The following is a 25,282-nucleotide window of genomic DNA, read 5'->3' on the forward strand; positions in this document are numbered from 1 at the left end:
ATCTGCCTCCAGTTCTCACGGTGAAGGAACAAACCACTCAAAAAGTCATCGCACCGAGCCTCCCCAGCAGCTCGCTTTGAATGAGGCTGTCAAGTTGTTCTTGGCTGAGAAGCAGGATGAGTTCCTAACATTCCTGCAAAAGAGCCAGAAGCCGGAGAAGAAAACAGCGGATTCTCCCTCCCCCTCCAGACATGAAAGTCACTACCGCAGTAGTGTCGCACCTTCCAGGAGAAAGAATCCTCACCACCGACGTGTTCCTTCTCCTCCTTGTTACCGAAATCACAGAACTCCATCTCCACCATACCGGAGGGATGTCGGATTCGCTATGTATGGAGCGCTGAAGACTCCATTCTCGGATGATATCACCAGAACTCCATTGCCACAGAATTACCGAACTCCGTCAATGACTTATGACGGGTTAGTGGATCCTCATGATTTCCTGGGACGCTATCAGTATAATATGGCGAACCAAGGTCTCAATGAGGTTCACATGTGTAAGCTGTTTCCCGAGCTGCTTATCGGGAACGCAAGAAGGTGGTTTGACAGCCTCCCTCAAGGGAGCATTAGATCTTACAGAGATCTAATGGATGCTTTTCACAGGAGATTCTTCCAGAAAGCGGAAGCCCGAATCACTTCGGCTCAGCTGCTTTCTATACGTCAAGGTCGCGATGAAAAAATTAGCGACTTCATGACGAGATTCCACAAGGAATGCCTACAAGTAGATGATCTCAATGATCTACTTGTCATTTCGGCATTCCAAAATGGAATTCTGCCCGGAGCTCTCTACAGAAAGCTCGTTGAGTGCAGTCCGCAAACAGCTCAAGAGATGTGGGACATTGCGGACCAGTTTTCTCGTGCCGATGAGGCGGACCGTCGAAAACGGTCTTTAGACAGCTCATCCAGAGGAGACAAAAAGAAGCCCGATCATAGCGATCAGGGGCTTCCTCGCCGAACTCCTTTTGAAAGAATTCAAAGGGCACCGGTACAAGGCAGATTGGGACCACGTCTCGATCTTGAGAAACCGCCCGCTCAGTTCGTACCATTGAACAAGTCGAGAGCGGAAATTTTCGAACTGCATTCTGATATGTTCGAAAAACCAAAGCGGATGACGAAATCAGCCACGCGCCGAAGTCAGGATACGTACTGCTCCTACCATCAAGACCACGGTCACGATACCGAGGAGTGCCGAAATTTGGCAGCAGGTATTGATGTTCTTGTGAAAGCAGGGACGTTAAAAAAATACCAAAGCAAGCTGCCGAAGAAGAATAAGAAACAGAGAGGTGCGAACTGCGCTCCTCAGGATCCTAAAAGGCAACAGGATCCCGAAGACGATGACGAGCCGCAATATGACGGAGTAATCCAGACTATTGACGCTCTCCCAGCCGGGAAGACTAAGTCGTCTCTAAAAGCAGAACGCAGAGGCGTCAATCGAGAGGAGCCTATGCATAAAAGGCTGAAGAAGGAGGAAGTAATCACGTTTTCAGATGCAGATCCCGTCCCGGCCATTTCTCCTCATCAAGACGCGATTGTCATTCAGGCCGGAGTGGCAAACAAACTGATCCACAGAGTGTTTGTGGATACAGGAGCGTCGGTTAGCATTCTTTTTAAAGAATGTTTTGATAAACTGGAAGTGGATCCAGCTCGGCTCAGTCCGGCCCCACTTCATCTGAAAAGTTTCGCCCAGGAAGACACCCGCCCTGAAGGTACTATCAGCCTTCCGATTACGGTGGGAAGAGCGCCTACTAGCTCCAGTACGATGATCGAGTTTTTTGTGGTAAAAGCTCGGTCCCCGTATAACATCATCCTGGGAAGAGACTGGCTCAACACAGTTCGGGCCATTTGCTCTACTTATCACCTCACAATCAAGATCCCCACTAAAGGAGGGATTGTAGTCATCCGAGGTGATCAAAAGAGAGCAAAAGAATGTTTGCAGATTGCGCTTAAAAGTGCCGAGCAATCAGATCGGCACCATCAAGCATAGCAATCACAGCAGCCGGAGTCAGAGGCAGGAGAAATGACCGAAGTCACACCGGAGCCGAACTCGATGACAGTTCAGTTATACGAAGATGATCCATCCAGAACGGTCAAGATCGGTTTCGCGGGAACACCTCTGCTCCGGGAAAAGACCATCCCGCTCCTCAAAGAGTACAAAGATGTCTTTGCGTGGTCTCCGCTGGACATGACCGGAGTGTCTTCCGAGGTAATTACACATCGGTTAAATATTGATCCCTCAGTCCGGCCTATAAAACAGAAGCAAAGACTCTTTGCGGCAGAAAGAAATCAAGTCATCCATGACGAAGTCCGCCAATTACTGAAAGCGGATGTATTATTTGAAGTAAAATATCCTTCTTGGGTGGCCAATCCTGTGATGATCAAGAAAAAAGAAGGATGGCGGATGTGCATAGATTTTACCGATCTAAATAAGCACTGTCCTAAAGATTGCTACCCCCTTCCGAACATAGATAAAAAAGTAGAAGCTTTGATAGGCTTCGAAATTTTCTGTTTTCTTGATTTGTATAAAGGATACCACCAAGTTTTAATGGATGAGAATGATGCTTCAAAAACGGCTTTCATTACTGACTTCGGCATTTTTGCTTATAAAAAGATGCCATTCGGTTTTAAAGAATGCCGGAGCCACATATCAAAGGATGGTAGACAAGCTATTTCGGCACCTGATCGGAAAAGAGGTTGAAGTCTATGTTGACGACATAGTTGTTAAAAGTAGAAGCACTTCGGATTACGAAGACAATCTCAAATCAACTCTCGACGTGCTCAAAAAAGCCAACCTCAAACTCAATCCCCAAAAATGTACCTTTTTGGTAGATTCGGGAAAGTTTCTGGGTTGTTGGGTTTCAAAGGACGGACTCAAGGCAAATCCCCTAAAGGTTCAAGTTGTTCAGAACATGGCAATGCCGAAGTCCATACATGATGTGCAAAGGCTAACTGGATGTCTAGCCGCACTGAATAGATTCCTTTCCCAAGCAGCCGAAAAACAACTGCCGTTCTTCAATGTTTTGAAGAAGGCACCAAAGTTTGAGTGGGGAGCCGAACAGAAAAAGGCTTTTGACGAACTCAAAAGTTATTTAGCCGAACTCCCTATTCTCTCTGCTCCAACAGATGCCGAAGTGATATTCTTATATTTAGCGGCATCAGATCAAACCATTAGCGCGGTACTTGTACGAGAAGAAGGCCTAAAGCAGCGTCCTATCTACTTTACAAGCCGAGCATTAAGAGGTCCCGAAACAAGGTATCAATCTCTGGAAAAAATTGCTCTGGCATTAGTAAATGCAGCAAGGAGACTGCGGCCATATTTCTATGCTCACAAGGTATGCGTCTTAACCGATCTTCCACTTCGGCAAGTTTTGACTAAGCCTGAAGCATCAGGCAGAATTGCCAAGTGGGCCATAGAGTTGGGAGAACATTCAATAGAATATCTACCTCGGAAAGCCATCAAGGGACAAGCCTTGGCAGATTTTCTGGTAGAGGCAAAGTTCGATCAAGCAATCCCTATTATTGCCGAACCGAAAAGCCCTACCAATGATGAACCAACACAGCCCCAGGAACCCGAAGTAGAGCCGCCGGACTGTTGGATTGGATTCGTAGATGGAGCTTCGAATAAGACGGGAAGTGGAGCTGGTATTCTACTTATCGCTCCCGACGGACACGAGGTAACTTATTCACTTCGGTTCTTATTCCCAACCAATAATAACGAAGCCGAATACGAAGCCCTTCTTGCCGGACTTCGGTTAGCGCAAAGTCTATTTATCAAATCTCTCAAAATCCATTGTGATTCACAAGTCATAGTGAATCACATGTTGGGTACAAGTGAAGCCCGAGATGAAAGGATGAAAAAATACTTGGACAAAGCGCAAAGCATTAGCCGAAGTTTCTCTTATTTTCGGATAATCCGCATTCCCAGAGCGGAAAATGGCCGAGCAGATATTTTAAGCAAGTTGGCCTCATATCCGAGCTCAAAAGTGGAGGAATTACCGCACAGAAGCATTGATGATGCTGAGGTACTTTCAGTAACCAGCTCGCCGAACTGGATGACGCCAATATCAAAGTATCTAGATCAAGGACAACTGCCCGAGGATAAGAGAGAAGCTCGGAAAATCACATGCCGAGCACTTCGGTATGAACTTCATGAAGGAGTCCTATATAGAAAGTCCTACCTTCAACCGTTATTGCGATGTGTAGGACCAGAAGAGACGGACTACATCCTTAGAGAAGTTCATGAAGGATCGTGCGGCAGCCACATCGGAGCTAGAGCTTTAGCTAAAAAAGTTCTGAGATGGGGATATTATTGGCCAACTATGGAACAAGAAGCAGTACAGCTCGTTAAGAAATGTACGAAGCGCCAAATCCATGCAAATATCCCAAGGATGCCGCAGACCGATCTATGTGCTATGCAAAGCCCTTGGCCTTTTATGCAATGGGGCATAGACATAGTAGGACCACTACCACAAGCTCCTCGGCAAATGAAATTCTTGATCGTTGCCGTGGACTACTTCACAAAGTGGGTGGAGGCTGAACCATTAGCTACGATAACGAGCTCGAAGGCATTGGATTTTGTTTGGAAGAACATAGTTTGCCGATTTGGCATACCCCATATCCTCATTTCGGATAATGGGACTCAGTTCACCGACAAGACATTCAAGAATTGGTGCCAAGAGTTGAATATTCAACAGCGGTTCACTTCGGTCTCTCACCCACAAGCAAACGGACAAACGGAAGTAACAAACCGTATTTTGGTGAAAGGATTAAAAGCTCGGTTAGAACAAGCCAAAGGACAATGGGTAGAAAATCTTCCTCAAGTCCTATGGTCTTACCGAACTACACCAAAAACCTCCAACGGTGAAACTCCGTACAGTCTAGTGTACGGCACTGAAGCCGTAATTCCGGTTGAGATCGGCATACCCAGCCCCCGAACACTCAATTTCTCAACAGAACTGAATGATGACGGACTGAGAGCCGAACTAGATCTTGCCGAAGAAAGAAGAGAACTGGCCTGCATAAAAGCAGCCAAGTACAAGGAGCAAGTAACCCGGTATTATAACCAAAGGGTGAAAAAGCTGCAGTTTCAAGTGGGAGATCTCGTATTGAGAAACAATGAAGTAAGCCGAGCAGAAAAGCTGGGCAAACTTGAACCCACATGGGAAGGTCCGTATCGGGTGTCAGAAGTCCTGAGAAAAGGGTCTTATAAATTGACTCACATGTCAGGAGAACAAGTACCCCGAACATGGCATATTTCCAACCTCAAGAAGTTCCATTTGTAAGAGACAAGGTCCGGTCAGTCTTGTATCTAGTTCGGTCCTAGGGATATGTGCTTTCATGTTTCTATTTGTCCTTTATGCTGGTCGTTTTATAAAAGTTTAAAATCTTTTTCGTCTTTTTTATTTGTCTTTATGTGCGTTTAGTCTCTATGTGCGTTTTGTCTCTTATAAATATTACTGAGGTATATTGATCTTTAAAGGCTGATCCCCTTTTTAGATCATGTATTAAAGACAATTGTGAGTCCAAGCTTCTAAGGAAGATACAAGATCACAATTCAGCTTAAGAAACAAGCAGTTCGTCTGAAACGGACTGCAATAAGCCGAAAACCACTTCGGTCAACCAGGGAAAGTCCAATCCAAGCGATAAAACTCGTCAAATTAGGACACAAAGGGAAAGTCCAATCCAAGCGATAAAACTCGCCAAATTAGGACACAAAGGAAAAGTCCAATCCAAGCGATAAAACTCGCCAAATTAGGACACAAAAGGAAAGTCCAATCCAAGCGATAAAACTCGCCAAATTAGGACACAAAGGGAAAGTCCAATCCAAGCGATAAAACTCGCCAAATAAGGACACAAACTAAGTCCGGTCAAAGAAGAGTTTACTTCATAAGACCAAGGACGGGTCCGGTCAAAGAAGAATTTACTTCATAAGACCGAAGACGAGTCCGGTCAAAGAAGAGTTTACTTCATAAGACCAAGGACGAGTCCGGTCAAAGAAGAATTTACTTCATAAGACCGAAGACGAGTCCGGTCAAAGAAGAGTTTTCTTCATAAGACCGAAGACGAGTCCGGTCAAAGAAGAGTTTTCTTCATAAGACTGAGGACGAGTCCGGCCAAAGAAGAGTTTTCTTCATAAGACCGCGGACGAGTACAATAAATGAAATAAAAAATCGCTGAACTGTAAATACGCAGTGATAGAAGCGAAATGAAAAAATTTCATTTATTAAGTCTTGTTCGGCATACAATTTCGCTGCCCTACGAGAAGGCGTTACACCATTACAAAGGACTATTCTACTGTCCACGGTTGCTAAAGTTGAGCCACCTATCCAAAAAATCCTCATGATGCTGAGTTCGGGTGTTCCGAACAGTTGAAGAATAAGTAGGTCGACGAGATGCTCTGATCGACCTACCGCCCCTTCCCTGAGTCCGGGAAGTTCTAGCACCTCGGCGGCGAAGAGTCTCTTCACGAAGCATCCGCTGATCTTGCTCACTCATAATCACAACTCCTCTACGAACTTCAGGGCGTTCTCGTCTTGACATTTCCGGTTGCTCCGGAGTCCGTTGCTGACTTGGAGTACGTTCTCGTCTTGACGTTTCCGGTTCATCCTGAGTCCGTTGTTGGTTTGGAGTAGAATCTTGAGCAAGTGGATTAGAGGTTTGAGTTGGAGTGTGAGCATCTGTTGGCGGGAAACGCCTAAGGAATCTCTTGATTGAGGGACGCCGGGAAAGAATGATGTCGTACCGAGAAGCCAAGCGCCGCAATGACTTCACAACTTGTTGGCAAGCCGAGCTCTCCAGCGCATTGTTCTTCCGGAGTACATGAAGCTCCTCCCACAGTTCATCAACTTGATTCTGAACTTCAGATATGGTCATTCCCCCGCGCCCGCAGATGAAATCCTCATATGCAGTCCTCTCAGCGATGACAGTGTTCAGCTCGGCCTCCAGATCTTTCTTTATGGACTTTAAGTCCTTATTGTTGGACTCCAGCTCCACTAACCGAGCCAAGAGTTCGTCATACTTCACCTGGTCATCTATGGCTTTTTTCTCAGCTTCGTTTAAAGCCGAAGAGTATAGCCGCTTCCAGTGAAGTACCTCCAGCTCCTTAGAGTTAAGAATACAAAGCAGCTATGTCAGTTCGGCATTTCAGTTTACCGAGCAGGCAGTAAACCACAACAGGAGTAAAAGAGATTACAAAAAGCTATAAAGAAGACACGAGTGTAGAAAGAAGAATTTTTTCATTCACAAGAAAAATTTTTTACACAAGGAGGGCCTCAAGGCCATTTTACAAGGAGAGAAAGAAACTAAACTAAGAGAAGGGAGACGAAATCATACTCCGCCAATTTCGTCTCCGGCTCCTCTGTGGGTTTCAGCCTCCTTCTCCTTGTCTACTTCGGCTTCAGCCTCGGCCTCCCTACTCCCTCCAGCCTGCTCGGTGCCCCCATCGCCGATCTGCTGCACCTCCTGCTCGGCATGCCCGTCGCCGGCCTACTGATCCGTCTGCTCGGTCTCCTTGCCGGCCTCGTTTTCCTGCCCACCCTCTTCGTTAAAGATTGAAGCGGGTGAAACAGGTCCCAAGGAGGCAAAGATGGCCTCCATGTTCTCGTCCCGGTCAGCGCGGCAGTTACGGACTCTTTCAGCAGAGAGCAGGACCGAGGAAGAAGCAAGCTCCTCAAGGAGCGGCAGACTCTGGAGACGAGCTGAAATCTCTCGGCCATACAGCGGCAGGACGACTTCGGGTCCCTGCCCAGCGTTATCGGTCATCAATTTCAGCAGATCACCGATAAAGGCCGAAAATTGATTGCTCAAAAAGAGTTTCTCCGCGAAAACACGGAGAGCCTCCCCCTGAGCAACCACGGCGGCAGCCTCCCTCTGTTTAGATTGCTCTCTCTGGATGATGAGCTGGTTTTTGGCACGCTGAGCTTCATCCTGAGCCGAGATCCTAGCGGCCCTTGCCTTCTCAAAGTCTGCCCGAGCCTGTTCGGCCTGGTGACGAGCAGCATTCAACTTCCTCTGCATCTCAGCATAATCGTTGGACGCTTTGGAGAGTTCAACGGCGACGAGCTTGGAGAGCATATTGTTCCTCTGAAAATGGAAAAAGGAAAAAGTCAACAGAGGGGCCACAAAAAATATAGGAAAAAAGCAAGGCCAGAAAATCAAGAAGAGAATTCACCTCTACAAAGTCCGTTGGCCATGCAAAAGGCTCACAGACATGTTCCGAAGGGGCCGCCAAGACAATGTCTTTCTCCGGCGCTCTTGGGGGTTTCTGAATCTTCCCCTTCCCCTTTGCCGAAGTCGACTCCGGCTTTTTTGGATCCGAAGAAGAGGTCTTCTGCCTTTTCGGATTCTTCTCGGCATCAGACGCCGAGCCGGTGGCTTTCTGTCTCTCCGGCTCATTAGATTCGGAGGATTTGCGACCGAGCTTGTTTAGCATGTTCACTGCCAAAAAGCAAGAAAACAAGGTTAGTCTTCGTCGTTAAAGCAGTAAAGCATAAAAAAGAAATCCTCACCCTCAGTCTCTTCGTCCGAAGACGAGCTATCGAACACGAAGTCACCCTTGACGAGCTCAGATTCCGAGTACTGTTTCCTAATCATAGGAATCTTATTGAGCTCGCCCTCGAGCTCGTTCAACGGTTCTAACCGAGGATGAGGAATTACGGACTTCGGCCCTCTCCAGGGAAAGCACAGAGCCGCTGTCCTATTGTAAAAAAAGAAACGATTTTGCCATTTCGGCCATTTGGTTTTACAAAAGGCTCTAAAGGGCTGTAAATGGATCAAGTAAAACCAGGATCCCTTCCTCTTAAACTGAAAGAAATTAAGGATTGCCCTCAGAGACAGATTCTTTCCTAATCTACGCAGTTCGGCAGCAAAGGCCGATAAGTGCCTCCAAGAATTCGGAGTCACTTGACCTAAAGGGAGTTGAAAAAAATCAAGAAGCTCTACAAAGGCAGGGGGAAGAGGGAAACGAAGCCCGCATTCCAAGCAGGCTTCGTAAACGGTGGCGTAACCCTCCGGCGGCGAATCAGCCCTATGAAGGTCGTAGGGAATTACCACTAAACCCCCAGGTAGAAAATATTTTCCGTGTAAGGATATCACAGTATCCTTACTCAAAATGCTCGGAAAATATTCTACCGTCTTCTCCCCGGACTTCTTCCGGCTAGAAGACCCCTTACCCCCCTTCCTACCGCTACCTGATTCAGAAACAGATTCAGAAGAAGAAGACATGATTCTTACTCTCTGATGGTCGAAAGTCTGAAGAAAGTCTTGAAGAAGCGGAAGAAAATTTTTCGAAAAAGGGAGAGAATACAGAAGAAATAATCGCAAAAGTGTTTCCAATGATGAAGAAAGGAAATATTTATCGGATTCGCAAAGGCATTTCAAATTCGTCGCACCGTTTCAAATCCCACTTTTTCCGGATTCTCTGGCCGGATTTGCTGTCACATTTAATGCAGACACGTGCGGAGCACGTCCCCTGACGTCAGCCTCCCCCTTACACTTATCCGAAATGCCGAAGTGATTCACTTCGCTTTTCGGGGGGGGTGGTGATGGGATACGGACTAAACAACTAAACAATAATTGCGAGCCCAATAGCAGTGACGGCCCATCAGCCCAAAACCCAAGAAAGAATATCAGTTCGGCACAACCAAAGAGTCCGGTCACAGCCTATAGCTCGGTAAAAGCCGACCAATCGAGCTCAACTCTCAGATCGGCAAAAGCTGATCGGCAAAGTTCAGCAGTTCGGTCTCAGTATTCGACCGAACAAGGAGATAGTGGACCCATGCAGGATCTCCACGACCTCCATTACACCCACGATCTATTTAGTGGTATTAAGCAGTTATCAACCCCACTACCAGGGCTGCAAACCACGATCTTAGTTCGAATGTATAAATAGAACTTAGATCAGATAGACCAGGGTTAAGCTCTCTAGATCCTGAATCTTATAGCAAATCAGTATTGTAATCTGTAAGCGAGACCAAGCAATACAAATTTGCCCTCTCTTCTTCCCGTGGACGTAGATTTACCTCAGTAAATCGAACCACGTAATTTCCCGTGTTGTGATCATTTATTACTTGCATTTATTCCCATAAAAAATTCGCCACATCATCAATAAACATGAAAATAAGAATGTAATATTAAAAATATGCTTGACCGAAAATAAGATCATATGATTCATACAAATGTGAAAAATCCGAATTATCATAAATCAAATAATTTATCGTCTATCATAAAAATTGGAAAAACAGAAAAGTTACGTTATGCCGTACAAAATAAATAGCGTAAGATTAGGATAACATATATAATCAGGTTTAATAAGATTACATCAATGACATGGCAATAATCAAGATTGAGCCCAATATACTAGCATACCCAGGCCCACCACCCCTAGCATACCCAGGCCCACTACCCCTAGCATACCCAGGCCCACCACCCCTAGCATACCGAAGCCCAACTCACTTCTTTACGAAAATGAAAATCCAATTAATTAATATTTTAATTCTTGAAAACCTTGTTCAATTCCGGCATCCCTCAGTTAATCGGAAACAATGGCGTCGAAATTCGACCTGACGCCGCGGATAGCGCCGAATCTGGATAGGCATCTGGTGTTCCCGCTGCTCGAGTTCTTGCAAGAGAGAGGATTGTATCCCGAGGAAGATATTTTGAAGGCGAAGATTGAGCTTCTCAACCACACTAATATGGTAGATTACGCCATGGATATTCACAAATCTCTCTACCGCTCTGACGATGTTCCTCAGGGTGTGTATTTTTTTTTTCTGTTTTTCCTGAAAATTTGGATTATAATGTGTTGTTAGGATTTAGGAAGACGTCTGTGGTGTGTATTTGATTGCTTGGTGCAATGACGGATTTCGATTTGATCATTTCGGTAGCAAATTTTCGTATGTTAGGGTTGTAATTCCAGCTATTTTAGGGTTTGGCGTTTCAGGTTTTCTTCCAGTTGCTCATTTCTATAGTCCGAATTCAATGTTGTTTTATGTGTGGATTTAGTTTTGCTAGTTCTGATCGTGTGAATGTTGATATGTTTATTGTGCTCATTCTTCCACTGCTATTAAAAATCTTTGTATTTGTTGCTGTTGGTTTACATAAGACATGATCTATAGGAGAGCCGAGGTGGTCGGTAGGCTGAAGGCATTGGAAGACGGGGCTGCTCCTTTGATTGGATTTCTGCAGAATCCTCAAGCAGTGCAGGAATTAAGGGCTGACAAACAGTACAATTTACAGATGCTTAAAGAGCGATTTCAGGTTGCGTCTCCTTCATTTTAGAAACTTCATGATCATCTCTTCTTTCAGAAGAGTGATATGTGATTTTCACACTTGTGGATGTGGTTTACTTGCAATTTGTATTTGATTGTCTGTTACATTTATTGATGAATCTATGTTTTTTTGTTGTTTCGCAGATTGGCCCTGAGCAGATTGATGCATTGTACGATTATGCCAAGTTCCAATTTGAATGTGGAAACTACTCTGGTGCTGCTGATTATCTGTATCAGTACAGAGCCTTGTGTACCAACAGTGACAAAAGTTTGAGTGCATTATGGGGGCAGTTGGCAGCAGAGGTCCTGATGCAAAATTGGGATATTTCCCTGGAGGAGCTTAACCATTTGAAGGAAATCATTGACTCCAAGGTTGTTTGGTGCACATATTGAGACTCTTAAGGTTGTTTATTTGTGTTTTTAAAAATCTAATAAGTATGCCTTTGCAGAATTTCTCTTCCCCCCTGAATCAAGTCCAAAATAGAATATGGTTAATGCACTGGAGTCTCTTCATCTTCTTCAACCATGATAATGGAAGAACTCAGATTATTGACTTGTTTAATCAAGACAAGTATGTTTCTTAACTCTTTGTTCTTTTAGATGTTTCTTTGTGCAGTCTGCTATATGATGATATATCATTTCTGTTTTCGAAAAATTTCATCTTTCCCAATGAAGTTGAAGAAGGGGAACAATAAATTGTAATCAACTGCCTACTTACTTGTAGGTATCTGAATGCCATTCAAACAAATGCACCCCACCTTTTACAGTACCTGGCTACTGCCTTCGTTGTGAACAAAAGGAGAAGGCCACAGTTTAAGGAATTCATAAAGGTTATCCAGCAAGAGCAGTACTCTCATGATGATCCCATTATGTCATTCAAACAAATGCACCCCACCTTTTACAGAGTTTCTGGCTTGCATCTATGTCAACTATGACTTTGATGGAGCTCAGAAGAAAATGAGAGTGTGAAGAAGTAAATTTCCTTAACTCCAAAAGCTCCTCATTCATGTCTCTGATGTGATCCTTTGAATATATATCATTTTTTAAAAACTGTTTGATTGTGCAGGCTATATTGAATGACCCATTTCTTGGAAAAAGAATCGAAGAGGGAAATTTCACAACTGTACCTCTGAGAGATGAATTTCTTGAAAATGCTTGCCTCTTCATCTTTGAGACATACTGGCACATTCATCAGCTCATCGATATGGGGTATGTACCTGAAATTGTTCTTAAACTACTGTTTTTAACTTTGCCATCTTGATGTAACTCAGTTAATACTTACGAATGTTCATATTCCGCATCTTTGGCTCAGTCAATGTTATCAATCTCGTATGGCGGCTTATGGCGGTTCGCCTAAAAACCGCCACAGGGATATGGCATATTAGTATGACGGATATGGCGGTCAATAATTAAATAAATAAAATAATACTTATATATTTATATATAATTCAAAAATTAGAAAATAATAAAAATATAACATCTAAAACTATTAAAACAATTAAAAAGCATAAAATACAACTCTAATCTCCATGTTTCTTGAATAATGCCCCATTCCTAAATGCAGTACACACGCAATGTTGTCAAATGGCAAGTATGGCGGTGCTATGGCAGCAGCGCCATGGTACTATGGCTTTTCCATCACCGAACGCCATGCCATAGCGCCATGGCACCGCCATAGCTGCTATTTGATAACATTGGGCTCAGTCAGTCTCTGGGATAGTATTAAAATCATGTGTATTTGCTTGGCATCACTTCTAATAGAGTTATAGCCAGCATCAATAAAAATTCTAGGCATATGTAGTACGTTTATTCTTATATATATTGGAATATTTGCTGAACTGAGATTTGATATTCTCTAGTACCTGCACCACTCATCTCTTTTTGGTGGTACTGACAGAGTGCTAGCTGAGAAGCTGAATTTGAATTATGAGGAGGCGGAAAGATGGATAGTTAATCTAATTAGGACCTCAAAGGTTGAAGCTAGGATTGATTCAAAGTTGGGAACCATTATAATGGAACCCAATGATACCAATGTGTAAGTTCAATACACTCGTGTTTCGTGTCTCTGTCTCCGTACATGTATTGAGTCATCTTTTCTGCTCCCCAGGTACGAGCAGCTCTTTAACCACACTACAGCTCTTTCGAACCGTACCTATAAAATAGTTCACCAGCTTCTGGAAAATGCTCCTGCGCGGACAGCACGATAGTTATTGTGCGCGCATCTTGTTTTTTGAATGATGAGTTGGTTTTTGTTATTGCAAATTCTGGATTAACTGCGGATGCAGTTCTATCTTGTAATACTGTAGTATCTGTTTTTTTGTTGAAAAAGAGAAATTAAATTTAATTAGATGGCGCACTTACATTGCAATATTTTTAGTTGTTTTTTGAACCTGAATTTCATTTTGGTTTAGAGCTACTGAATTGATCAGATATATAGTTTGAATGATTTAACTTCATGATGGTTGTTCAAATAAATTGAATTATTGATTACCCTTAAATTTAAAATGCAAAATTCTAAATAAGTTTAAGCAGAATTATTTTTGTTGAGCAATCACCACATGCACTGTGGTTGGTGCCGAAATAGGAGGCTAAACCATGAGGTTGGCTAAACGGGTTGATGTGTCTATGATATCAATCCTCACTCATGGAATAAATTCAGCAGCAAATAATTTGAATTGAAATCAGCCATAAGAGTTGACTATGAAATATTGTTAGTGCACTATAGAATTTGAAGGGATTTGAGTAATTAAGAATAATTAGGTGCAGGTTTTGAGGAATGCATCAGAAAAGATCAATTATTATTGGTGTAAACCGTAGGTCTCTTTAAACTATTGTTTTTTTTTTTGGTTCTGTTTCACCGTTTCAAATCAATTTATATCCATTCCGATTCTTATTCAAAGATATTCACTCCACATCAGTCTAGGAAGGAATGAGACAGAGGGTGAATGCACGAGCAGTTTGGGGCGTTTCAGGCTTTGGCAATGAGAGAAGGAGGACAAATGCATTGATGATAAACTCGTTAATTTGTTGTTTTTGCTTAGTAGATTTACGTGTTTGTTATTGAGTTTCATAGTTTGAATTATGCATTTCTATTGATTATTTTGATAAGTTTATTGAGTTTTGAAGGGAAAAAAGGATAAAATTCTGACTTCTAATTAGCAGCTATAAAAAACAATCTGTCTTCTACGAAATAGCTTCGCGTGGGTATCTTGCACGCTTCGATCGGAGTTTTGTAGGGAGAGAGAGAGAAAAGACTTCCCCAATCATTTCACGGAGTGTAGGTGGAGCTTCCCATCGTGATTCCTTTGATAAAAGGTGTAGTTAGTTTAGTTTTATCATGTTTACTTCCATTAGTTGTTTAACTTTTGTTTATGAAAATGTTTGGCTAAATCTTCTGTAGAATTTATAGGGGAGATAAAATGATTTTTATGTATAATTGATCTCCGTTTTTCTATGCTTTGACTCATCTAGATATTTCAATTGTGCTTATACGATAATTAAAAGACGAGTAGTTTAATTCGATAGAGGAGAAATTGACACCTTAATCAATAGAGGAAAAGTGCAAGTCAAGATGAAAATCTGGTGACCCTATTTGCATGGTTCTAACTCATTTCACCTTTCAAGGACTTACTTATTGACTTGCTACAAACATTATTCTTTCATAATGATATTTTTTTGCATAGATAGCACTCAAACAGAGTCCCATTATATACAAATCCACTTTTTATTACAGAAGTGCAGAATTAGACCAAATTAGAGTTTTTAGATCTTGTTTTTTATGGATGAAATGCACAAATCTATAAATTATTTTCGCCTTCGTCACAAGCCTATTTTACTTCAGCACAGGGCAAATAAGTCATAACATATTAGGAGGATTTAACTTCAATCCAAAATATATTACTTCATTCTAGTAGAGTTTTACTTCATTCCAGTACGTACATGCGGTTTCACCACGCGTACCTTTTTTTCTCTCTGCATTATCTATCACTGCTGCCACAACGCTGACAACAAAATGGAATGATAGCCTAACTAAATGGTGTAATAAGTACATGGAATGATGTAATAAACTATTTGAATGAAATATGTATAGAAGCATTTGAAGTCCTATTGAAATGAAGTAAAAACCTTCTCCAATAAAGTAATAACGTTTTTGAATGAAGTAATAAACCTACTGGAATGAATTGTATTTTTAAAAGTGAATAAAGGGGAAACTCGTTCAATGAATTCAAATAAAGCATGTGTTGAATCATTTCAAAACCTATTACAAATAAGTAAAAACATACTATAGTTGCAAGGTATTACGTACTGAAATGAAGTAATAATCCTACTACGATGATGTAAAATGAGCTTGTAATGAAGACCGAAATAATTTACACATCAGCGAATCTCATAAAAAAACATAGATCTAATGGTCCTAATTTGGTCTCTAGTTCGGTCTTTAAAATTAGTTCGACATTGATCACAATTCATTCAAAACTAAGTATAAAAAATAATAATAATAATAACAATTATTATTATTATTATTAGTATTATGTATTCATTGAGGTATATATATTAGTAATAACTAAGGTTCATATTAGTGATTCATTAATTAAGGGTGGCATCATGTTTAGCACGAGTATAGCGATATGTTGCAACCTAGAGTACGAAAATATGAGTTTAAATATTAAATGAAGAAAGAAAGAGAATTAAATAGAGAAAAAATAATTGAATGCATAAATTAAAGAACGAATTTTTAAAAGTAAAAATATATCATTTTATTTGGGATAAATCAAATAGTAGGATAGGAGTTATTCAACTATCATACGATAGATATAGTGAGTGTTGAATTATTATTACAGAAATCGATGGGCCTCACAGTCACAACAAAAAAACTGAGCCCATATTCATTGGTGCAATTCATAGATAGAGCATCATTCATTTCAATAGACATAGAGAAGAAGCAAATGAGATGCATCACCTCACTGTGTGTGTGCTCCCTTCCCATCCTCCATTCTGATCCATGACTTGAGAGAGAATGGCTGCTGCTCTATCTCGATAACCCTCGCGCCTCTCGCCCAGCTCCCGTGTGTCGAGCGAAGCACAGCCACATCCTCTTATGAGGGCAGCACCAATCCACACATTGCGTGCCTATCGCTACCTTCTCGTACGCCTTGCTGGGGATGTGCCAGAATATGATCCCTAGAACGTGCTCGAGGTTCAGAGCCAGAGCACGTTCTAGGATAAGAAAATAAGTATGTTTAGCTAACCTCGAGCGAGGGTTGATCTCTTGAGAGGATCAACTATGCCATTTCCTGACACATAATGATTTATTTGGATGTCACAATTACTAAAACTATCAGCGTTGTATCAAAACACAGAAGTCATACAAGCACACGAGAGTTGAGGAATCCCGGCTTGTGAAAACCAGTCCAAGGGCCACACAAAGGGGGCATCGTCGTGGTTCCCAAAGATGGTAGACCACGGGATCCCCCTCGCCCTTGTTGGTGAGAGAGCTTGCAACCATTATATTGTTGGCTGTGATCACATCTCCAAGATAGACCACAAAATCTGTCATGCCATAAAAATGCATACACCATCAATTTTCATTACAAGAAATTAATCATTCTATTCAAATTATGGCAGTTAATGGTGGTTTCTTCGACTACTAATTCCAATTCTTTCTAAATCAATAAAGACTACACAATGTGGGTAAAGCATCAACTAATTGAGCATTGTAATAAACTGAAAAACATTGACTACAAAAAATTCCAATGCAATATCTGTCACACAATACTAAAAAAGATTGCGAAATTTCAAATTTTTGGACTTTTTTTAACATAGCATCCAATTTCAGCCACGATATTTACCAATAAAATCATGAATTAATGAACGAGTTGATTTATGAATAACAATAACATAGCCATATTTATGAATTAGACTCTAGGGTTTTGATCAATTGCTAATTGCTAACTGCGAATTATGTTAACACGAACACATTTGTATGTCAACCAAATGTAGTTGACATACGTATGTCTTGTGTCGACATCTATATTTACATGCCAACAATAAGACATTTGTACGTCAACAAAATTTAGTTGACACACAAATGTGTTATGGTGAAATCTATAACGTAGATTTAATTTATTGACATAGTTAGTTGTTAGCAATTTAAGACACTAACCGAAAAAAAATAACCTGGTTGTTCATCGTCTAGTATAGTAGACATAACCCCCATAGAATTCAAGTCCTGAACCGGGCCCCACTCCGACCTCGCCGAAGTGAAGGTCCGCGAACAGCGCCATCTTAAACGGTGCACCCTCCCGCATCGCCGCAGCAGCTCCCGCGGCGATGATCAGCGAGAGATAGGCGCAAATCAAATGCCTCGGCATTGGCTTTACTGCCAAAATTTGAGGGTGTGGAAGAGAATTGTTGTGATTTGGGAGACGGTTTTGAGGAATGTTTTGGTTTTATGGTTGCAACGTCAGTCTGTTTTGCTTGTTTTTTTTCCTATCAACCGTCTCCATCGAGCTGTTACTATGTTTCCTCGAATGACCATTTTATCCCTTTTAAAATATCTATGATGAAAATAAAATACTTTATGCTAATTTATAAATAATTATTATGATACTCGTGTTGACTTGAATTGAATTAGGCTTCAATTTAGTTCATCTCATTATAGTCCAATATCTTTGGTCCAAGTAACCGGTGATTCTTTAGAGTACGAAGAATGAATATCATGTAGAGAAGTCGCAAGCAATCGGTGATTCTTTGGAGAATCAATTCAGTAACTTCGAAACCGTAGAATTCATGAATTAGGGGTATACCTACTTATGGATTTGCATTCATTTAGCACTTTTATCTTGGAAATCACTAATCAATTAACTTTAGCATTGCAAAGGAAAGATCAAGATATTGTGAATGTCATGGCTTTAGTAAGGGTGACAAAACAACATTTACAAGATATGCTGAAAGAAGGATGAGAGTCTCTCTTGAGTAAGTATCTATATTTTCCATGAAAAATATTCATATCATAAATATGGAAATATGAGACTCCGGGACGACCTCAAAGGAAATGAGAAGTTTTAAAAAAAATTAAACAATTTTCGGTTTGAGCTTTTTAATATTGTGAGTGATTGACAACTTCAAGAGCTCTGCAATTGCTTCAATGAGGTAAATACAAATTTTCTACTATGTGTTGCTTGTTTAAGCCCAGGGACGGATCCAGAAAATAATCATTGAAGGGGCAAAAATACACGTGAAGATATTTGAAGTATTTGAGGAGGGGCATTTAAAGAAGAAACTAATATTATTTTTTTTTTCTACAATAGATTTTATAAATAGATATGAAATTTTGAGGGAGGGCATTTGCCCCTCCTGCTTGCACATTAGATCTGTCCCTGTTTAAGCCCAAATAATTCTTTTGTTGCTTTTGATAAGTCCAAATTGATAGAGCTTGCTCATTGTTATCCATCGGAGTTCTAGAGATTGATTTTCAGTTGCTTGATAAACAACTCGAGACTTACATTCGTGATTTAAGTTCACATGAAGAGTTCTCAAGTCTCAAAAGTATCGGAGATCTTTCTCAGAAGTTGATGATTACACGAAAACATATTGTGTATCCATTGGTTTATTTGCTCGTGAAGTTGGTGTTGGTATTACCAGTTGCAATGACATCAGTGGAGAAAATTTTTTCAGCTATGAAAATTGTGAAACTCACCTTCGTAATAAGATGGGAGACTCTTGAATGAATGGTTGTTTGATTATCTACATTAGGAAAGACATATTTTGTATGGTTGATCGTGAAAGAACTTTGAACAAATTTTAGGTTATGAGACCCCGTCGAGAACAGTTGTAACTGTTAGGTAACTTTATTTGACGTTTGATAAACTTTTGTTCCTTGTTATTATAATATATTTTATTATATTTTTATATTTATTTATTTGTATATTAATATTTTTTCTTCTCCAACTATAATTTCCTGGCTCTATCTTTGCTCCGGATGAATGACGCCACATTGGGGATGAATGAACAGTTTGATAAGTCAGTGAGATGAAATTATTGACACCAAAACAAGTGAGAAAATTCATTTGATGAGTCGAATAAAAGTCTCATTGAATTGATAATTTTAATAGAGAACTCGAATAAAAGTCTCATTGAATTGATAATTTTAAGAGATAACTCGAATCTTCAAAGCTCTATCTCTTAGTCTAACAATATGATCTTTACATAGACAAATAAAATCATAAACATAACAAAAAAAAAGCTTAAGTGAAAGAAATTAAAAGAAATTCTAATTGGTAGATAGGAAGAATATCAAATCCAATTAATATTGGTCAATAACTTTTCATGTACTTATTCTAAATAATTAGGAAAATGTATTAAATATCGAAAAATTTAAGGAACCATCTATGAGTTACTATTGCTATTATGCACATAAAAATATTGAATAAAATAAGAGAAAATAAAGTAAGGGGTGAACATAAAATAAAGTAAAAGAGAGAATGACTTTCCTCATAAATAAAAATGACTCATTTAAGTCGAAACTCCTTAAAAAAATGACTTAATTAACAAGGAATAGAGGGAGTAAAAAAAAATTTATAAGCACAAACTTTAGTACTCCCTCCGTTCCTATAGAATGTGCACTTTGGGTTGGACAAAGATTTTAATGCAAAATTGGTAAGTAAGATAGAGGTAGAGAGAAAAAGTAATTAAAGTATTTTTAGTGGAGAATCAGTCCTACCTCATTAGAGTAAAAAGAGCTTCAAAATTGGAAAGTATATATTGTTATGGAGAAAAAACTCCCTAATCTAGGCATACCACATGTCAATATAATATGGTATGCCCCACCAATATTATTTTGACAAATGGAAATATATGGCATAAATGGCCAAATGATTATAATGGCATAATATAATGTTTAAGGAAATTTTAACAATTCCCATATATGGAGTATATACAACCATACACACACAATGTATATACACAACTCCATCTTTTTTAGTTTTAGTCAAGTAAATATATTTTTTACTATATTTATAGTTATTAGATTATATCTTTATACTATTTGATTAAATTTTATTCGTTATTATATAAATTTTTTTATAGTTAAGTAATTAATAGATTACATAATTATGTCTATTAAAGTTTTATCCTCTTAATTTTATAGTTGATGTTGAACAATATAATCTCATTTTAATTGCATAAAATAAGATTGTAATCCTTAATTTGAATACCGTAATAAATAGTAGTAGTATTTTAATTTCTTGAAATTCATATTGAATTTTATACTACATATTTTGTCTATTGTATAAAATCCATCAGATTATCTTATTATTATTAGCTATCTTAATTAGTATTTTAACATAATACATAATCATTATATAGTTATTATAATTAATGTGTAGTGATAAAATAGAAAAGAGCATTAAAATAGTAAATCTATTGTGTGCAATGCTAACAAATTTTAAATCATGTATACATTAATTAAAAAAATAATAATTCCATTATATAAATAAAATAAATTTATGTATATATCTCAATATCAAAGAAAAGTCTAAACTAATAAATTTGTGGTGCAATATGATAATATCATTCATTTTAGACTTAGTATAAACGTAAAAAGAAAATGCATATTATTAGGGATAGTTTCCATAATAAACGAGAATGCATTTTTCATTCCAAATTTTTGGTGGTTCTAGCTTCTAGCTAGAAGTAGGGGCCTTGTATATTTCTATTTGACAAAATAATATTGGTGGGACATACCACATTATATTGACATGTGGTATGCCTACACTAGGGAATTTTTTCTCGGAATGGAGGGAGGAGTACTACCTATTTTGAGATATATGTATTAAAGTTTACTAACAAATTTAATATAAATACCAGTTCTGAAATTAACCTAATCCAGTTATCTATTACTATAACTTTTAATCACATACGATATTGAGGTGTAGCAATTATGAATTTTGTAAAAGTTTGTCATATTTGACACGAAAACATCATTATTTCGTTTCTTGTAAAAGTTTGTGTCATATGTTTAAAACATATTTTATGCTCCTTGTATTTATAAATTATCATTTTTTCTATATTAAAGAAGCTATTATTCTAAATTGTGGATTACTTATAGTTACGTAAAATCTTTCTCTTTGATATCTTTTTGGAAGTAAGTTAACACTATTCACAACATAGATATATATTGACAATCAATCATGAACGGTTGATAGTGTTACTCCAGAGTCACTTGTTATCTTGGATGACTAATAACAATGGGATGTGGTATAAAAATGAAATTGGAACACAAAGAGATAAGTACTTCATGTTGGTTAAATCAAGTATGGGGTCTGTCTCGATGATTATCTATATCTATACACTCTCTCTATTCATCATTTAAAAAGTCATTTTACTATGTTGGGTTATCCACGATTTATAAGGTCATTTACTTTATTCCACTTTTAGTATGACGACCCCCACATTCCACTAATTTTTTACACGCACACTCCATTATAAAATTAATAGTACTAAAAATGGGGATCCCACATTCCACTCACTTTCTCTCTTTACTTTTTTTACAAAGTCAAACAATTTTTTAAACTCGTGGCGAGTTAAAAGGATTCTTTAAATGGCCGGCTGAGGAAGTATATAGAAAAACATTGAACATGCAATATTAATAATATATGTTAGTTTGACTTGTCAATTAAGTGCATAATTTTCATAAAATAATTATACTGACACTTTGAGTAGCAGTGACTAATATACAAGAAGAGCTAATATTATTATTTCACAGAATTTTCCACCTTTCATGCGTAGAGAGTTTTTTCCTTAGAACATACAGAGAAAATGAAAATATAGTCACATTATGTCTTGGAATTTGAAAAGGTTAAAATAAGTTTGAAGTTAATTATTATAGTGATAATAATAAATAGTATAATAATGAGAGAGATGTATTTAGGAGCACAAATAATGATAGATGAATGTATGTGGTTGTGAGTGTCATTCCTATTATAGTGGTATATTTGCATCGCACAATGAGTTGAATTTGTGAATACTACTACTTAATAATTGAGATTGCATTTTTTGAGAGGGGAAACGCCTAACATGCTCGTCCAGTTCCCATCCCAACAAGAAAGAAACCCAAGGGCTTGATTGGGGCCAACAACAAAACAATTCAATTCAATTCAATATGATGAAGATTGCATTGGTGATAGTGATGCTGATGTTGTTGTGTGGCGCAGAAGCATCGATAGGCATCAATTGGGGAAGGGAGAGTGCCCAAAGATTGGTCCCATCACAAGTTGTGGATTTGTTGTTGCAAAATGGAATTGGACGAGCAAGAATCTATTCCTCTCAAAAAGATATTATGTCTGCATTCCAAGGAAGCGGCATTAATTTGACCTTAAGCATAAACAAGCTTTCTGCAATAAAAACCAAGGAATTGGCAAAGGCGTGGGTCAAGAAAAACGAATTCTATATCAATCGTTGCAACGTAAGGTAGGTTGGTTGGTTGTAAATTACTCCATCCGTCCACGAAAAATAGGACACATTGTGAATGACACGAGTTTTAATGTGGAATTGGTAAAGTAAGAGGGAAGGGAAAAAAGTACTAAGAGAGAAGTAGTGTTAGTGGAATGTGTGGTCTATATTATTAGTAAAAGAGAAGTTGTTGAAAACTTTCCTTTTTTTAAATGTGTTCTATTTATGGTGGACGGAGGGAGGGAGTAGTATGTATTTGGATGATAATTGTATTTGGATGATGTAGGTACGTCTATGCTGGCGGGTATCCATTTCTTACCACGAGTTCGGCGTCATTGAGCGAGGCAGTGAACGCACATCGTGTGCTGCAGGACGTTCTGAACAAGCGTGGGTTCGGGCACGTGAAGGTGAACTTCCAACACCTCGAAAGCGAATTGATACCCAACGTCACAAAGCCATCTGAATTCGAGTTCAGCGACACCATCAAGCCATACATGATCCAGCATTTGCAATTCCTCAGGGAAAACAATGATGCACTTCAACTCGATATCATCCCAATCTTCGACGTCGTTAACTATAACTTCGACCCCAGTTTCGCCTTCCCGGACAACGCTTCCTCCCTAGTCATCCAGGACGTCAACGGTGCTGTCTACAACAACGTCGTCGAGTGGCGCTACGACTCCTTCTTGTGGGCCGTTGAAAAGCTCAACTTCTCCGACATCCCTATAGACATCAGCCTACTAGGCTGGCCCACCGACGGGTATAGTGATAGTGAATTTAGTCTTTTATTATAGTAGAATTTATATATTTAGTTTCAATTGCCAACAGGTTCCCTGGAGCCAACGCCTCGAATGCAGAGTACTTTTACAAGCACGCCCTAACTTGGTTGGCTAGCAACAGGGGCACCCCAAAGCGGCCCGGCCGCCCCATAAATGTTAATGTGCACAGCCTCGCCGACGAGCACAAAATTCAGTCCTTGCCTTTCACACGCCACTTTGGCATCTACCGCTCCAACGGCCAGCCCAAGTATAAGATCGATCTCTCAGGGCAGGGGAGGGACATCTACCCCACCACCGTCCGTGGGATTATGCGCATGCCAGACAGGTGGTGTGCCTTCAATGGGGACCGCCGTGACATGGGCAAGGTGCAGGCCCAGCTCAACTGGGCCTGCAAGCAAAGCGACTGCACCAGCACCTTCGAAGGTGCCTCATGCAGCTCCCTAACATTAGAACAGAACATTACCTATGCCTTCAACATGCATTTCCAGTACCAGTTCCAGGACGAGAAGTCCTGCGATTTCGAGGGCTTGGGCCGCGTCGTCGTCAACGATCCCTCAACAGACGTCTGCGTCTTCCCCGTCGAGGTAGTCAAAGGCCAGCAGGTCAACTTTCTTCCCAACAACTCTGGACACGCCTTCCGCCCTTCCACTGCCTTCTTCTACCTTTCAATCCTCCTCTTTTTTTCCTATCAAACTCTATATTTTTGATTTATCTGCCTAGGACATTTTTTTGTAAGGGTAGATAAACTATGTAGTTTGATCATACTTTTGTTAATTTATTATTTTTGTAAACAGCTATAAATAAAATAAAAGAAATCAAATATTACTCCCTCGCTATTCAATGTTTCATTTTTAATAGCATCGTAAAATATCAGCGGAGCTCTTTTTACTTCTGCTCTTTTTACTTTAAGAAAGATGAAAGCACATAGAATTCATACAAAAATAAAGACTTCCACAAGACTCAACTTATCACCTCTACTCCCATTGCATCAAACCAAAGTAAATCAACAAGATAACAACAACAATCTAGTAAGCTCATGGATTTCAAATCATACTTCTCTATAACATCAAGTGCAATTTATTGAAAGGATATAGGCTAGATTAGATTAATATGTATTAAATAATTATAGTTGGACTACAATTATAATAGTCCATAAGCCCAACAATCATGGAACCCTAGTGACTCACCATCTATATAATGGTTATTTATTCTCCATTGTGGGTGAGGAGAAATTGCGTAACATTAGAGAGAAAATACGCAAAGCTTTATAGAGAGAATTCCTAGCTTTCTTCTACGGAGTGATTGTATAGAGGAATTGTTCCAGCATCGGATCAGAATACACGTGGACCTCGATAGTAGTGGATTCAACTTGCAGGATTCAATCGTAGAAGAAAACAACACAACAAGTAAGATTTAGTTCCGTATTACGTGCTCAACTTACAATATAATTATGAATCTAGATTTGTTATTCTTGTCTGCAATTTCTGCTGCGCTTATTAGATGAATACAAGAATTCCTAAAAGTGGTATCAGAGCCCAGGGCTCGATTCTTAATTACCTTTGTAATCTAATTACTTGTGGAATAATTTTAAAAATCAGAATTATGTGATTGATCTGCTTTGAAATTTGATTTCAAAATTTTCAAGAAATTGGTTTCATAATTGCTTAGAAGTTGAAATTAGATTTCGATTCTTTTAACAAAATTTTGTAAAAATTACCGCAAATTGCAAACGGTTTTGGATTTTGACTTCAAGTTTTTCGGATAATTTGGAAAAGAAAATCATGCTTCTGC

At 39.5% G+C, this 25,282-nt stretch overlaps 1 protein-coding gene and 1 pseudogene across 1 annotated transcript; both read left to right on the forward strand.

The window, feature by feature from the left end:
- Positions 1 to 10,507: 10,507 nt before the first annotated feature.
- Positions 10,508 to 13,629, forward strand: LOC121750436 (annotated as a pseudogene).
- Positions 13,630 to 22,260: 8,631 nt separating this feature from the next.
- Positions 22,261 to 24,327, forward strand: LOC121751370 (glucan endo-1,3-beta-glucosidase 8-like). Its single transcript, XM_042146101.1, has 3 exons — positions 22,261 to 22,730; positions 22,999 to 23,472; positions 23,541 to 24,327. Exons 1-3 carry the CDS (start codon positions 22,423 to 22,425, stop codon positions 24,196 to 24,198), a joined length of 1,440 nt encoding a protein of 479 aa, XP_042002035.1. The 5' UTR covers positions 22,261 to 22,422; the 3' UTR covers positions 24,199 to 24,327.
- The last annotated feature ends 955 nt before the right edge of the window (positions 24,328 to 25,282 follow it).

The sequence above is a fragment of the Salvia splendens genome, chromosome 10 (genome assembly GCF_004379255.2).
Source record: "Salvia splendens isolate huo1 chromosome 10, SspV2, whole genome shotgun sequence".
Lineage (NCBI taxonomy): Eukaryota > Viridiplantae > Streptophyta > Magnoliopsida > Lamiales > Lamiaceae > Salvia > Salvia splendens.